Source organism: Hemitrygon akajei, chromosome 5 (genome assembly GCF_048418815.1).
Source record: "Hemitrygon akajei chromosome 5, sHemAka1.3, whole genome shotgun sequence".
Lineage (NCBI taxonomy): Eukaryota > Metazoa > Chordata > Chondrichthyes > Myliobatiformes > Dasyatidae > Hemitrygon > Hemitrygon akajei.
In genome coordinates this window covers 41,551,397-41,566,433 of record NC_133128.1, presented here as the reverse complement: position 1 = coordinate 41,566,433, position 15,037 = coordinate 41,551,397, and the positions used below count along the sequence as shown (strand labels likewise).

General features: G+C 38.5%; 1 protein-coding gene across 7 annotated transcripts in view; it reads right to left on the bottom strand.

Moving 5' to 3' along the window:
- LOC140727681 (POU domain, class 2, transcription factor 1-like) overlaps positions 1–15,037 on the bottom strand; it is a 168,792-nt gene that overhangs the window by 96,892 nt on the left and 56,863 nt on the right. For 4 of the 7 annotated variants that reach the window (XM_073045332.1, XM_073045327.1, XM_073045328.1 and 1 more), the window contains 2 exons: positions 10,106–10,200; positions 6,667–6,705 (listed from right to left, as the gene is read on the bottom strand). In XM_073045332.1, the coding sequence (XP_072901433.1) occupies positions 6,667–6,705; positions 10,106–10,200 (134 nt within the window). The remainder of the gene's footprint in view (positions 1–6,666; positions 6,706–10,105; positions 10,201–15,037) is intronic. The other 3 variants (XM_073045333.1, XM_073045331.1, XM_073045330.1) reach the window with 1 other exon arrangement.

Genomic DNA, 15,037 nt, shown 5'->3' with positions numbered 1-15,037 from the left:
CCAGTTAGGAGCTTGAGGATCCAATTGCAAAGGGATTTACAGAGGCCCAAGTTCTGTAACTTATTGATCAAGATTGAAGGAAATGATGGTATTAAATGCTGAGCTATAGTCGATGAACAGCATCCTGACATAGGTGTTTGTATTGTCCAGGTGGTCTAAGACTGTGAAGAACCATTGAAATTGCGTCTGCCATTGACCTATAGTTGCAATAGGCAAATTTCAATGGGTCCAAGTCCTTGCTGAGGCAGGAGTTCAGTCTGGACATGACCAACCTCTTAAAGCATTTCGTCACTATCGATGTGAGTGCTACCGGGCGACTGTCATTTAGGCAGCTCACATTCTTCTTCTTAGGCACTGGTGTAATTGTTGCCTTTTTGAAGCAAGTGGGAACTACTGCCCATAGCAGTGAGAGGTTGAAAATATCCTTGAATATTCATGTCAGTTGGTTGGCACAAGTTTTCAGAGCCTCACCGGGTACTCCATCTGGGCATTCTGCCTTGCGAGGGTTCACCCTATTTAAAGGGAGCTTAACATCGGCTTCCGAGACAGAGATCACAGGGTCACCGGGTGCAGCAGGGATCTTCACAGCTGCAGTTGATAGTGAGTGTTCTTATTGATGGATGTCATCTTTTGGAGGCAGTACCTTCCAGCCTCTGCATCAATATAGGCTCCTCCTTCCCCTCCCCCACCTGACTCCACTTCTATCAGTCCTAATGCAGAGTCTTGACTTGAAATGTCAACCACCACTTTGTTCCAACATCTGTTGTCACCTATATCTATAGAATCACAAGTACACTTGTTGTTCTGTGAACGTTCTAAATTGCCTTGATGTTCTTGAAGCCTCAGGGATCTCTTGTAATCTTTGGTAGCTACTTCTGTTTGGATGGGCGCACATGCCAGCCAATGCACTGCTATCCTATATTGTCAAAGGTTTGCAAAACTGGGGAGATTAAAAAGCTCTGGCTGAAATCTTTCAAACTTCCTGATGCCAGAGAATTGAAGAAAACATAATGGAATGAAAACTGTAGTAAGATAAAGGTAATTACTGACATGGTAGAGCTTCTGACAGTTTTCCTCATCATAATAATCTTGTACATACTGTAATTTGGACAGGTGGGGAGAGAGACAGGAAAGCTTTATCAGTGGGAGCTCAGAATTGTTACACATAAATGAATTGTCAAATTATGTAATAGAGAGAACTCATTAATTTGACCCAGTTAAATAGCACAAACATCACATATTACATGTTAACCAAACTGAAGTCCACAGAATTAAGATTATGCTGTAAGGTAATTTATAATTTTTGAAAGGGTACTGGATATACATTTAAAAAGAAAATTACAGGGTATGGGAAAACATTATAGGAATTGAATCAAATTGGATCGTTCCTTCAAAGAACCAGCGTAGACATGAATCATCTCCTTTGTAGCAAAATTTGTACGTTGATGTATAATGGCTTTTAATCCTAATATGGCAGAATCCAGCAAATGAAATCTGTGCAGAGCAGTATATCCAAGACAGAAATGGATCAAGGGGAAAGTACAACAGTATTAGCTACTGTAGATTTGATGGAATTAGAAAAAAGGTGTACAAAAGATGAAGCCCAACCATGACAACAAGGATTTCTAGTTACTATCTGTTTTACATATAACAAAGTCTGAGAAGCACTCAGCATATAACGTCTGCTTTATAGCTCTGAACATTCATGATGAGAAAATGTGAATAAGCAACTGCTGCATAATGAGGATATATAAATACCAGGTCAAAACATATATATGTTAAAGGTCAGTTAAGACACTATCTATGTTCAAATAATTGCCACTTGCTGGCTCTGGAGAAATGAGACACAAATGAAATTAGATTATGGCAATTAACATTTTGAAGAGTAGAGAAAGTTAGATGGAAATAAAGAGAATAGCATTCAATCATTTAAATCTCCCCACTAAAGTCAACATTCAACAAAAATAGATGGTTTTAACTAAAATTTAACTGTGTTAAATATTCAGCAATTCGTAAAAAATAAAATATGATTAACTACGAATCAAAGCCAGATCCTCTTTGCAGAAGAGTCACTTAAAAATAAAGACTCTCCAGCAGACAAGTTACCTGCCCCTTAGAGAGTAGGCAAACATCCTTTTTTTTAGGAAATAATTACACTGATATCATTAAAGATGTCATTATCTAACCATGGCTGGACAGCAAACCAGTACCATTTATGCAGTACATATAAAAACTTGTCAGATCCTTCAAATGTAATTTTTTTTAAAAAATTTCTAAATCATGAAATGGAAAAATGTATAAATATCCAGTTTTCTACCTCTTGGATAACAGACAAGATCCAATTCAGAATTTTACTTTGGATGAAAATCAGGCAAGTCATCTCTGCAAAAAAAAGTCAATACAAAAATGCAAAGCAAGAGACAAGAATAAGGACATAAAAAATGGACAAGTATTAAGACAAAAATGCAATTGCAGTAATTCTGCATTGAGAATCTATCCTTCACAATAAATAAAAATTATGAATAGATCACCTGAGCCATGATACCTCCAAATACAGTACAATCAAAAGTGTATAAAAGGTTATGTTTGAGGGAGTTGAGACTGGGTTTTGTACACATGCCATTTATCTCATTTCCCTACTGCTGTCATTTGAAGTGGTGAGGGAAGTGATCTGGGAGATGACTTAAATTTTTTATACCAAGTTTAAATGTGGTCGATGCATGGACAAAAGGTTCCAGGAAGACACAACCTAAGTGATATGAATTATGCCTGCAGAGAAGGAACATCTGGCAAGATTTGTACTATACTAAAATAGAGATCCATTAGTATCTTCGATGCTCAATTAGGCAACTGTACAGTGTCAAATTTGTTAGAAGTCGGACAAATGATTCACCTTGGCATTACACCCATGTTTTAATGTTATAATGGAACGGACTGTATTTCTGAAACTGAGTTGTGCAAGTAGTTTGAAGATTGAGGATGAAAGGTGTAATTCTGACATATGAGACCAACCTTGATCTGCATAGGATAATAAATTTAAAAATAATGATATTTTTAGCATTTCCTTCTGCCATTTACAATGTTTTTCAAAACAAAGTCGCCACTTTATATAAAATATATACTAATAACAGGTTTGATTAGATTGGAAAAATACTTCCTTAGTATTATTGAGCTTGGCTAACAGGATAATGATTGTCAGGACTAAAATATTGGAACTTTTCAGCTAAATTCTCCGAGTGTACACTCATGTCCTAAAAAACCATTGTCTAATCACCATGAAAGTTAAAAGTCTTTGCTTGAAATACTTTAAATCATTCCTCCAATTCAACTTCTGCAGACTATCCCATTAATTTAAACTTAAAGGAATGCTCATCACAAAGGGTAGCATATCTTCACAGGAAAATTTTTAAAGTTTCCAACCATTTATTCATTTAATTACCTTTACCACTGCAATAGAAATATATGATCAAATTGCTGCTGGTGAGAGTGGCAGATACTATCTTGACCAAGAATGTCACACCATAAAAGTAAAGCAGTCACTAAAAGGTCCTTCACAGATTGCTTTTCGGACTAGAGATTGGATTTTCTGCTGAAAACAGGATTGGAAATTTGGATTGCTTTCTCTGGAGAGCTGCAACCAGAGGGGAAGCCTAATAGAAGTCTTAAAAAGTAATGAGAGACATAGATAGGGTACACAGCCAGAACCTTTTTCCAGGGTAGAAATGTCAAATACTAGAGGACATAACTTTAAGGTGGGGGGGGGGGAGAAGAAAGAGTTAAATAGGGTGTGTTGGCAATTGTTTTCTTTCCCATACATGAGAAAGCTAAGTGGCTGAAACATGCTGCAGGTGGTAATGGAAGCAGACGTGACTGTGGCATTCAAGAGGCTCTCAACTACACATGAAAATGCAGGGATTAGTTTAATTTGGATGTCCGGCACAGACATTGTGTGCCAAAGGACCTGTTCCTGCGTTGTACAGTTCTATGTCTTAGAGTCAGGCCTTTCTTTGTAATGAAGAAGTCATATGCTGCTGGGTTTTACGTATATTCAGTTGACCAAATCACAGCAAATTTTTGAGGGTTTTAAAGAAGTGAGAGGTGCAGACACAGATTTTCAATGCTTGATTGATTTCAGAAGGTTAAAAAGGTTAAAGTTATTTGATGACGTGGGAATTGAAACCTGCTGGACTGCAAAAGTAAAAGTATACAATATTCCAGCTGACAATACAATAACACCTTGATAATTCAACACCTTCAGAACCAATGCCAGGCCAGCAGATTTTCACAGCCTACTAAATGTTACTGCTGTTGAACATCAATTTCTCTTTCGATAATTTCTTCCCCCCCCCACCTTCTCTCTTTCACCATTCCCCATTCAGACTCTCCTCTTACCTCTTTTCCATCTGCCCATCATCGCCTTGATGCCCCTCTTCCTTCCTTTTACATCTTCTTCAGCCCTTCTCATTTTCTAACTGTTAACTCCCAGATTCTCACTTCAACCTTCTCCACCTTCCCCCCACATATCACCTTCTACATTGTATTACTTTCCCTCTCATTCTTGCTTCTTCCTCCTTCCTTTCAAGTCCTGAAGAAGGGTCTCAGCCTGAAACGTTGACTTTTTATTTCTTTCCACAGATGTTGTCTGATCTGCTGAACATGTAATTCAGTAGCATAATAAATTTTCAAGCTATCTTAAAGGATAAGCAAAGAAAAAGGGCTGAGAAAAAAGGGTTTCAGTGATCTTAAAAGCAGCAATGGAAACAGGGCAAAACACACAAAAGGGTTGTGTCGTGAATATAGGGTTGATCAGAAATAGAATCTGGCAAGTTGAAAAGGAAAAAGAACTCAGCAATGAAAATGCCATAGCATTAAGACTTCAGAACAATCACATGCAAGATTATTGAAGTTACCTTATACTTTCAAAAATGCTGAAAATGTAAATAGCATCATGAATATTTTTCTTGTAAAACTAATAGTTTATAAATACATCAAATCAACCACAGCACCATTTTCTTTGGTACAACTCAATCATTAACAATAACCTTGAATGCAACATCAGTAAGATCAAGGAACTGATTGTGGACTTCAGCAAGGGGAAGTCGAGCGAACATACACCAGTCCTCAGGAGGAATTAGCAGTGGAAAAGGTGAGCAGATTCAAGTTCCTGAGTGTCAACGTCTCTGAAGATCTATCCTGGGCCTGACATATTGATGCAATTACAAAGAAAACAAAACAGTGGCTATATTTCATTAAGAGTTTAAGGAGACTTGGTATGTCATTGAAGTCACTCACACATTTGTAAACTCAACCAGGTCCATCATGGACACTAGCTTCCCCAGCATTGTTGGCACCTTCAAAATGTAATGCCTCAAAAGGGTGACATTAAAGACACCCAACACCCAGGATCTGCCCTCTTCTCATTGCTACCAGTAAGGAGGTGGTACAGGAGTCTGAAGAGACACACTCAATGTTTCATGAACAGGTTCTTCCCCTGCACCATCAGATTTCTGAATGGACAAGCAATCCATGAACACTATCTGGTGTCCCCCATTTTTCGGACATTCGCTTTGCGACAACTCGCTGTTACGAAAGACCTACATTAGTACCTGTTTTCGCTAACCAAAGAGGATTTTTGCTTTTACAAAAAAAAAAGGCGCCCACTTTATACTTGTGTTTACCCCGAGAAAGACTACAATGACCATGAAGCCTTGTGCGGGCAGTTGTTTGCACATGTGTGTACGTGCGTAGGTATGTACGTGCCGATTTTTTTTCTCTCCAAATCGATTTTGGCTCACTGTCTTTCTGAGTTTGATAAGTGAAACTACACCGTACTTACAATATTTCTACTTTATATAGGGTGTATATTGATCATATCATTCCTGCTTTTACTATATGTTAGTGTTATTTTAGGTTTTATGGGTTATTTGGTTTGATTTGGTAGGTTTTTTTTGGGTCTGGGAACGCTCAAAAATTTTTCTCATATAAATTGTAATTGCTTCTTCACTTTACGACATTTCGGTTTACAAACGGTTTCATAGGAACGCTCTACTTCCAGATTGCGGGGAAAACTGTATTTTCCCCTCTCTTTTTGCAGTTTTGTATTATATACTTCTTGTAATATATAGTTTTTATTATGCATTGTGATGTGCTGCTGTCGCAAAACAATAAATTTCACAACATACTAGTGATATTAAACTTGATTCAGATTCTGATTATGACTGAATACATTCATAACTTTGTTTAAGATGAGCATACTAGAGATCAATCTTCAACTTTTTCAAAAATTTATAAATTGCAAACTCTTACTGGAAAAGGACTTGGGAAAACCAGTCAAGATGTAATAGATTTCCAAAAGAGCTCCACTAAAACATCTAAAATGTCATGTAGTGTTGCAGTTTAAGAAAGTTTGTCCCTAGTATTCATTTAATAAATATTTCTTCTCAAAGTATTATTTAAGTTGCCAGCTTATTTAAAGTAGTTGATTTCCAAGAACATAATAAGTTCCAGCTTAGAATATGATAAGAGGTTCATTTCATATCAAAATATTCACCAGGAAAAGCTGCTATATTAATTGAAATGCCTTTCAAATCTTGCCAGTCAGAACAAGCAACAGTGCATATCACTCCAACAATAACCTCAGTAAATGCGATACGTGTGAAAACTCACATAAAAGTATCTGTTCATCACATCTGACATGTAGTTAACCTAAAGTGACAAGAAAATGACAATGCAGTATACGATGAGAAAATCATTTTGATTAAGATGACAACCGGAAGAAATTAACAAAAAAAACTGACATATAAAAATAAATTGATTCTTGAGAAGTTACAAGTTTAAAAGGCATTTAGACAGACACTTAAATAGGCAAGGCATAGAATATATTCCCAATGCAGGCAAACAGGACGAGTGTAAATAGGTAGAAAAATCACCACGAACATGAGCTGAAGGGCCTGTTCCTATGCTGTATGGCTCTATGACTGTATAATTCCTATTGACGATTGCAAAATTATTACAAAATTAGTCTTTCATCTTTATGGATATCAATAGGTATTTCTATCAATTTTCTGCTAAGACTGTAATTTCCACATTCATGAAAGTAGATCAGTTTTATGGTAAAATAATATTAGGTTTTAACTGAGAGAACCAAGATATTTTGACTAGGGGCTTACTTGAGGCCAACAGAGTCTAATACAGAACCTGATCAATGGAGAATCTCAAAATACAACAAAAGAATACACAAAAACTGATACTCAGTACATTCAGGCTACAACACAACTTTCTACCAAAGTATTTTGATTAGAAGTACAATTGAGGTCAAATATCAAAATGGAGCAATTCTTGTCATTTATAGTGAAACACACAACAGCAGCATTTTCTATGGGTAATTGGGCAATGTACACTGTTAAACTTAATACCCTGTTACAACAAGCATACCTAGAACAAGTCAAATCATTCAGATAAAGAAAACCAAAAATCATGAAACTATTTGTTGCAATGAAAACCACTTAATACTTATTTCACCTATCTCATAAGGCAACTATAACGAATTTTCTACTGTATACATTATAAATGTCACTCAGAGCAGAATTCAGAGAACGCTGACCAGTGCTACTACTGCAGTAAGTACAGAACATTTGGATTTACTCTAATAACTTTGTACACAACAAATTCAAATTTTAAGTTGCAATAAATTACTTCACTACATCTTATATCTTAAGAGCTTTTTCTTTTTTAAAAACAAAATGACAGCAATTCTAAATGATCCACAAAACAAGAACCACTTAATTATTTCAAAATAAAATTCTTAACCTTAAAGTTCATGTAAGGTATAGATAAATCACAGAAAGAATCTACAATACAGTATTACTGAAGACATGCCCAATTGAGCATCAACAATCTAAACATAAAATCTTTACATAGATCAATGCTACTAAGCTCTTCATTTCAATATGATCAATTTGTGATCAGAATAAGGCTAACCAGGACACAATATACCAAGGCAAAAATGGGGCTTTCTTCAAAATCTCAGGCTGGTTGATGGCATCAAAGCAAGAATAACTTTTGCTTTTACTTTTACTACTGCTAACTTTGGACTTTGAAATTTTTAAATCTTGAACTTGTCTTCACCAAATAAATTATATTTCTATAAAATAATAAGGCCTTACTTACTTCTTCAACTACCTATTGGCCAAGTGATTGATTGAGTGTGTGTGTGTGGTGTGTGTGTGTGGTGTGTGTGTGTGTGTGTGTGTGGTGTGTGTGTGTGTGGTGTGTGTGTGTGTGGTGTGTGTGTGTGTGGTGTGTGTGTGTGTGGTGTGTGTGTGTGGTGTGTGTGTGTGGTGTGTGTGTGTGGTGTGTGTGTGTGGTGTGTGTGTGGTGTGTGTGTGGTGTGTGTGTGGTGTGTGTGTGGTGTGTGTGTGGTGTGTGTGTGTGTGTGGTGTGTGTGTGGTGTGTGTGTGGTGTGTGTGTGGTGTGTGTGTGGTGTGTGTGTGGTGTGTGGTGTGTGGTGTGTGGGTGTGTGGGTGTGTGGTGTGTGTGTGTGTATATTAGTAATACTTCAGTAATACTGTATTAGAGATTCTTTCTGTGATTTATCTATACCTTTCATGAACTTTAAGGTTAAGAATCACAAAAAAATCACAAGTACCTTTAAACACAAGAAAACACAAAATGCTGGAAGTTGTTAGCAGGTCAGGCAGCATCAATGGCAATGAATAAATAGTTGATGTTTCTGTCTGAGTCCTGTCATCAGAACTGGAAAGGTGGGGGGAATGCCAGATGAAGGTGGGGGAGGGGAAGGAGTACAATTTAAAAAGGTGATGAGTGAAGTCAGGAGGGTGGGGGAGGGGTATGTAGCAAAACACTGGGAGGTGATAGGTGGAAAAGGTAAAGGGCTGGAGAAGAAAGAATTTGATAGGAGAGGAGTGTGGACCATGGGAGAAAGGGGAAATGGAAGGACAGCAGGGAGTTGTGATAGGCAGACAAGGGGAAGATGTAAGGGGGAGGGGGGGGAGACAGAGTGGGGACTTGTAGAAGAGAGAAGGGGAGCCGGAAAATTTATGGAGAAATCAAAGTTCATGCCACCTGGTTGGAGGCTACCTGGTCAGAATATGAGGTTTTGCTCTTCCAACCTGTGAGTGGCCTCATTGTGACAGCAGAGGAGACCATTCACCGACAAGAGGAACTCTATCCTCTTAGAAGATAGGGTGAGGGCGGATGTTCAGGAAATGGAGGACACGTGAGTGTCAGCAGTATCAATGATGGAGGAAGGGAAACCCAGTTGTTTGAAGGAGGAGGATATCTTTGATGTGCTGGAAAGGAAAGCCTCATCTTGGGAACAGATGGGGCAGAGATGAAGGAACTGAGAAAAGGAAATAGTATTTTGCAGGAGATAGTTTGGGAAGAGTTATCATCAAGATAGCCATGGGAGTTGGTAGGTTTATGAAAGGTATCTGTATACAGTTTGTCTCCTGAGATGGAGACAGAGAGATCTAGAAAGGAAAAGAGATGTCAGAAATGGACCAACTGAATTGAAGGGTAGGATAGAAGTTAGAGGCAAAGTTGTCCTCCATTTCCCAAAAATCCACCCTCACCCAATGTTCCCACTGCCTTAACCGGCATAGAATTTGAAATACTGACTGTTTATTCACTTCCATTGATGCTGCTTGACCTGCTGAGTTCCTCTAGCATTTTGAGTATGTTGCTCTGAATTTCCAGCATCTGCAAAATCTCTTGTGTTTATGTATGAGAATCTAGGTTCAATGCATTGTCAACATATCCCATCACCAATGTCCATAAAGTGAGAACTAGCAGATGGAAACCAATAGCCCAATATTGGAGCATAACCAGTCATGTGGACGTGGTAGGTTTGGGTTTGTTTGGGTATGTTGAATTAGTGCAAGTGAACCAAACTACTTGGGCATAAAATTATGAAGGCCAATCAGGTACATTTTAGTTAACTCCATTTAATTCTATCCATATTATTTCACTGTCAAGGTAAAAAAACAGAAATTCTAAGATTCCATGCTCTCACCAAAATTCAGTTCTCCTCATTAAGTAAGTTTATATTATAACACTTTTCCTCTCCAAAGATAGCCCATTATACCTGCTGTAGTTGTCCTAGTAAGGCCTGAGCTGTTGTAATTGGCCCTCCTGTTGGAATGGACTGCCGTTGGAAGTCCAGTCCATTTGTTTGCGCACCTGGAGAGAGACAAAACATAAAGAGAGGAAAAAAGTGAAATTGAAGGAGTTAGATTTGGTTTACACGTCAAAGTTACTGACCACTTGTTACCCAACGGCAGGCAGCTCTTTCTTTTTAATACTGTCAGTCAACATGATCTTTGTCATCACAATTCAAGGGCCTAACCTAAACCCCTTCCAAAGTTAAATGATACAGCTACACACGGTAACATCTCTGCATTACTACTAATGTTTTAGAAAATGATGGGAATTATAAGTGGACTGCCACTCAAGACTCAGATAATAGACTATGCTTACAATACCTTAAAGCAGGGATATGCCAATGAGCCTTACCAATAAGCGAGAGTTCCATAGACCCCAGGTTAGGAACCCCAGCCTTACAACATTTTTACTAACAAAGAAAAGGAAAAATGAAAATAATAAATTAGATGTATTACATTTGAACTTAATGACCATGAAGCTAAATTATTCTTCAAGCATCTCTTTTAACCTAATTCACAGTGGTCCAGCATTTCCTTCTATCCTCTTAATTTCCCTTCTATTTCCAGATTTCATGCACCACTCCTAGATTGCAGTCATGAGGCAACTACATGGAAGCATTTATCATAAAAAAAAACCTGGAGAAAATAAATGTATAGACTAGCAAGGCATACCCGCGCTCCTGTGCAGCAATGCGCCTTTGATTACAGAAGGCAATTAATCAATAAGCAAAAGGCACTCAAATATTTTAATGAGTCACCAATTGAAATTTTGCATATATTGATGAGTAGGGCTTAAAATTTAATTACAACAAAAGCATCTCTTTTTCCAAACAATTGTATTATTCATTTTACTTATTTTCTCGACATAATAACATAACAGGATTTTCCTACTCTGATAGCTTGTTTAGTTTCTTATACTTTCTTTTGCTTCATTAGCTATGACGTTTAATTCTTAACAGATTATATCCCCTATAAATCAAAATTTCAGTCAGTCCATTCAAATCAAAAACTCATTCGCGATCTTTAGGACTACATCAAATTCCTTCTGAACTAATGACAATTTCATACAATATCATAAGCAATTAAATGCTTCACTATGTGATGAGATAGGATGCACAAATGGTGAGATATAGATACATTCATAAAATAAGGGTGAAGGTTTGCAAGTTACACATTTGCTTGCAACATACAGCAAGGTGCTCTCTTCAGTTACCTGATGAGGTAACCATAGCCTTTGGCCAGCAGCAGATGTCATCAAGTGGTGCCCAACCTTCATAGAGTGTTTCAACCCTTAACCACTACACTCTCCAGTTGTCAGAACCAGTGGTGACCAAGTCACTGCTCATCTGCTGCTGACATCCAGCTCAACTCCTCTCGCCTCCTCCGTATCCAGCAAGAGGCTCTTTCTGCTTCCTCCCCATCCTGTGAGCTGCTTGGTTCTTGCTCTTTTCATCAAGGTCCAGCGCAGACAGCAACCTCCACGCCAACCTTGCTGGGAATCCACTACAGCTGATCTCCACGTCTGCCATCCTTTGTCCCTGCACTCCTGGACTAAAGACTGGTATTTCAGGGCTTTCCTCTTGCGAGCCTCCTCGCACCTTAAGTACACCATTTAAAACTCAGCACAGGAACACACACAAAGGCATGGAAGTACATCATCTAAAAGTGACATTGTGTGCAAGAGAGAGGAGAAAATTAAAACTGGATAGTTCCAGAATCTTCCAAACTCACATGAACTGAAGAATGATAGAATGAAAAAAAACCCCAAAAGTGATAAAAAACTACTGAAGAGTAGCACACAGAATAAACTGCTGAAGGAAATCGTGGATTAGGAACTTCCTATGGAGATACAGAGATGATTTATATATCTGTTTAAGACCCACATCAGGAGAGGAGAAATAGCAGATCCAGGTGAGGAGGTGTAGATACAGCCAAGTGGGAGAAAAGAAGGATGCAGTAGACAAGTCTGGAGAAGATGAACTTGAATCATGAAAGGGCTGTTTTGGATCCTGGTTGGTGGTGATTCGGGTGGTGTAGGGACAAGTGGTGCACCTCCTATGATTGCAGGGGAAAGTGTCAAACAATCACAGAAAGAGTGGCCCCTGCAGAAATTAGTAGGAAAGAGAAAATATGACTGGTTGTGAAATCCTGTTGCAGTGGGCAGAAATTACCAAGGATGATGAGTAAACAAAAGAAAGAAAAATTGTATGACTAACAGTAAATATGGGCAAAAGAAAAACCCAAAAAGAGGTACTTCTTTCCACATGGAGTTTCTCATGACTGAGAGGCCATAACACATAGGAGCAGAATTAGACTCACATTCTCCTGCCTCCTCCCCATACCTTCCTTGCCATGACAAACCAAGAATCTATCACACTCCACTTTAAATATACTCACTGACTTGGCTTCCAAGCTGTCCGTGGCAATAAATTCCACAGATTCATCACCCGATGGCTAACAATATTCCTCCTCATCACTCTTCTAAATGGATGACCTACTCTGAGGCTGTGCCCCCTGGTTCTAGACTCACCCACTATAGCAAACATCCTCTCCACGTTCACTCGTTAAGTATTAGATAGGTTACAATGAGATATCCCCCACCCCTGCAATTCTTCTAAACTCCAGAGAGTACAGGCCCGAGCCACCAAGTACTCCTCCTGCGTTATCCCTTTTGTTCCTGGAATCCTTGTGAACCTTCTATATTGTCAGCAAATCTTTTCTTAGATAAGGGGCCTGAAACTGCTCATAATACTCTAAGCGGGGTCTGGCCAATGCTTTATAAAGCTTAGCAATACATTCTTGCTCTTTTATTCTAGTCCTCTCGCAAAGAATGCTATCTTTATCTTCCTTACCACCAACTCAACCTACAATTTAACCTTGAGGGAATCCTACACAAGGACTCTCAAATCCCTTTGCACCTCTGCTTTTTGTATTTCTCCCCATTTATAAAATAGTCTCTGCCTTTATTCCTTCTACCGAAGTGCATGACCATATACTTCCCTACACTATATTCTGTCGGCCACTTCTTTACCATTCTCCCAATCTATCCAAGTCCTACTGCAGACCACCTGCTTCCCAATACTACATGCCCTTCCACCTACCTTTGTATCGTCTGCAAATATGGCCATCAATTCTGTTATCCAAATTATTTGGATAAAAACTGGTCCCAATGGAACACTACTAGTCCCTGGAGATAACCAGAACAAGCATCCTTTATTTCGACTCTTTGCATCCTGCCATTCAACCAATCTTCTATCCATGCTGGTATATTCCCTATAATACCATGGTTTTTGTTTTGTTAAGCAGCCGCATGTGCAGCACCTTGTCAAAGGCCTTATGAAAATCCAAATAAAGAACATCCACTAAATCTCCTTTGTCTGTCCTGTCATTCTCTCCAAGAATTCCAATAGAGTTGCCAAGCAATATTTCCCCTTAAGGAAACCATGCTGACATTGGCCTATTTTATCTTGTGTCTCCAAGTACACCAAAACCACATCTTTAATAATGGACTCCAACATCCTGAAATCAGGCTAACTGGCCGAAAATTTCCCTTCTCTGTCTTCCTCTCTTCTTAAAAAGTGGAGTGATATTTGCAATTTTCAAGACCTCCGGAAACAGTCCAGAATCTAATGATTCTTGAAAGATCATGACTAATACCTCCACAATCTCTTCAGATACCTTTTTCAGAATCCTGTGGTGCAGCCCATCTGATCCAGGTGACTTATCTACCTTCACACTAAGCAGCTTCCCAAGCATCTCCACCTTGGTAATAGCAACGAAATGCACTTCTCCCCAACACTCAAACATTTCTTGTATACTACTCGTGTCTTCCGGAGTGAACATTGATGCAAAATACTTATTAAAATTGTCCACCATTTCTTTGTTCCCTCTTTACTAACTCTTCAGCATCATTTTCCAGCGGCCCAACATCCACCCTCACCTCTTTTACTCTTTATATATCTGAAAAATCCTTGTGCTATCCTCTTTTATATTACTGGCTAGCTTACCTTCATATTTCAACTTTTCTAATTAACTTCAAGTAATACCAATCAATTCACAATGTCTTCAATTCCCATTATGGACATACAGAAGAGAAATTCCTAAACATCTATAATATAAATGAAAAAATGCAACATTTGAGGTGGTGACAAATAGAGGCGTAAAAGAGCTTAAGTAAAATGTTTCCAATAAAAATGAACAAAAAAAATGTAACGAAAGCAAAAATCATGTGATCAGACACAGATTCTGAGAATAAACAAGAAAATAGACATCATGTTGAGTGAGCTATTGTGATCAAGGAAGAAAGTTCAAACAGCAGAAAGCATAGGCAAGAACTCAAGAATGGAAAATCTCAATGAAAAATCCTGAGGGATTTGAAAGATATAATTCACTGTGGCATTTTGCGGGCTACGTGAAATACTTCTGTTATACTAAGATAAGGAATGCCTACTATTCCATGCCCAGATTGCATTTTGGTAAATTTGAACATTTTGCTGTCCTCCTTCCTGCATACAGGCAGAGGCTAAACAGCAAAGCTCCAGTAATTAGGAAAACAAAGAAGTGGTTGCATGAGGCAGACAAATGACCACAGGATGGCCTTGAATCAGCAGAGTGTGCCGTATTCAAGGACTATTCTGTGGATCTGTATGAATATACCATGGTTGTCCTGGACTTTATTAAAACGGCTGTAGAAGATGGTGTTCCCACAAAATCGTTCAGTCTTCCACAATCAGAAGCCCTGGATGAACCACGAGATCCACAATCATGAGAGCCAGATCAGAGGCACTCAAAGCTGGTGACCAAGTAAGTTACAAGAGGCCCAGGTTCAATCTCCAGAAAACTATCTCACGGGAGAA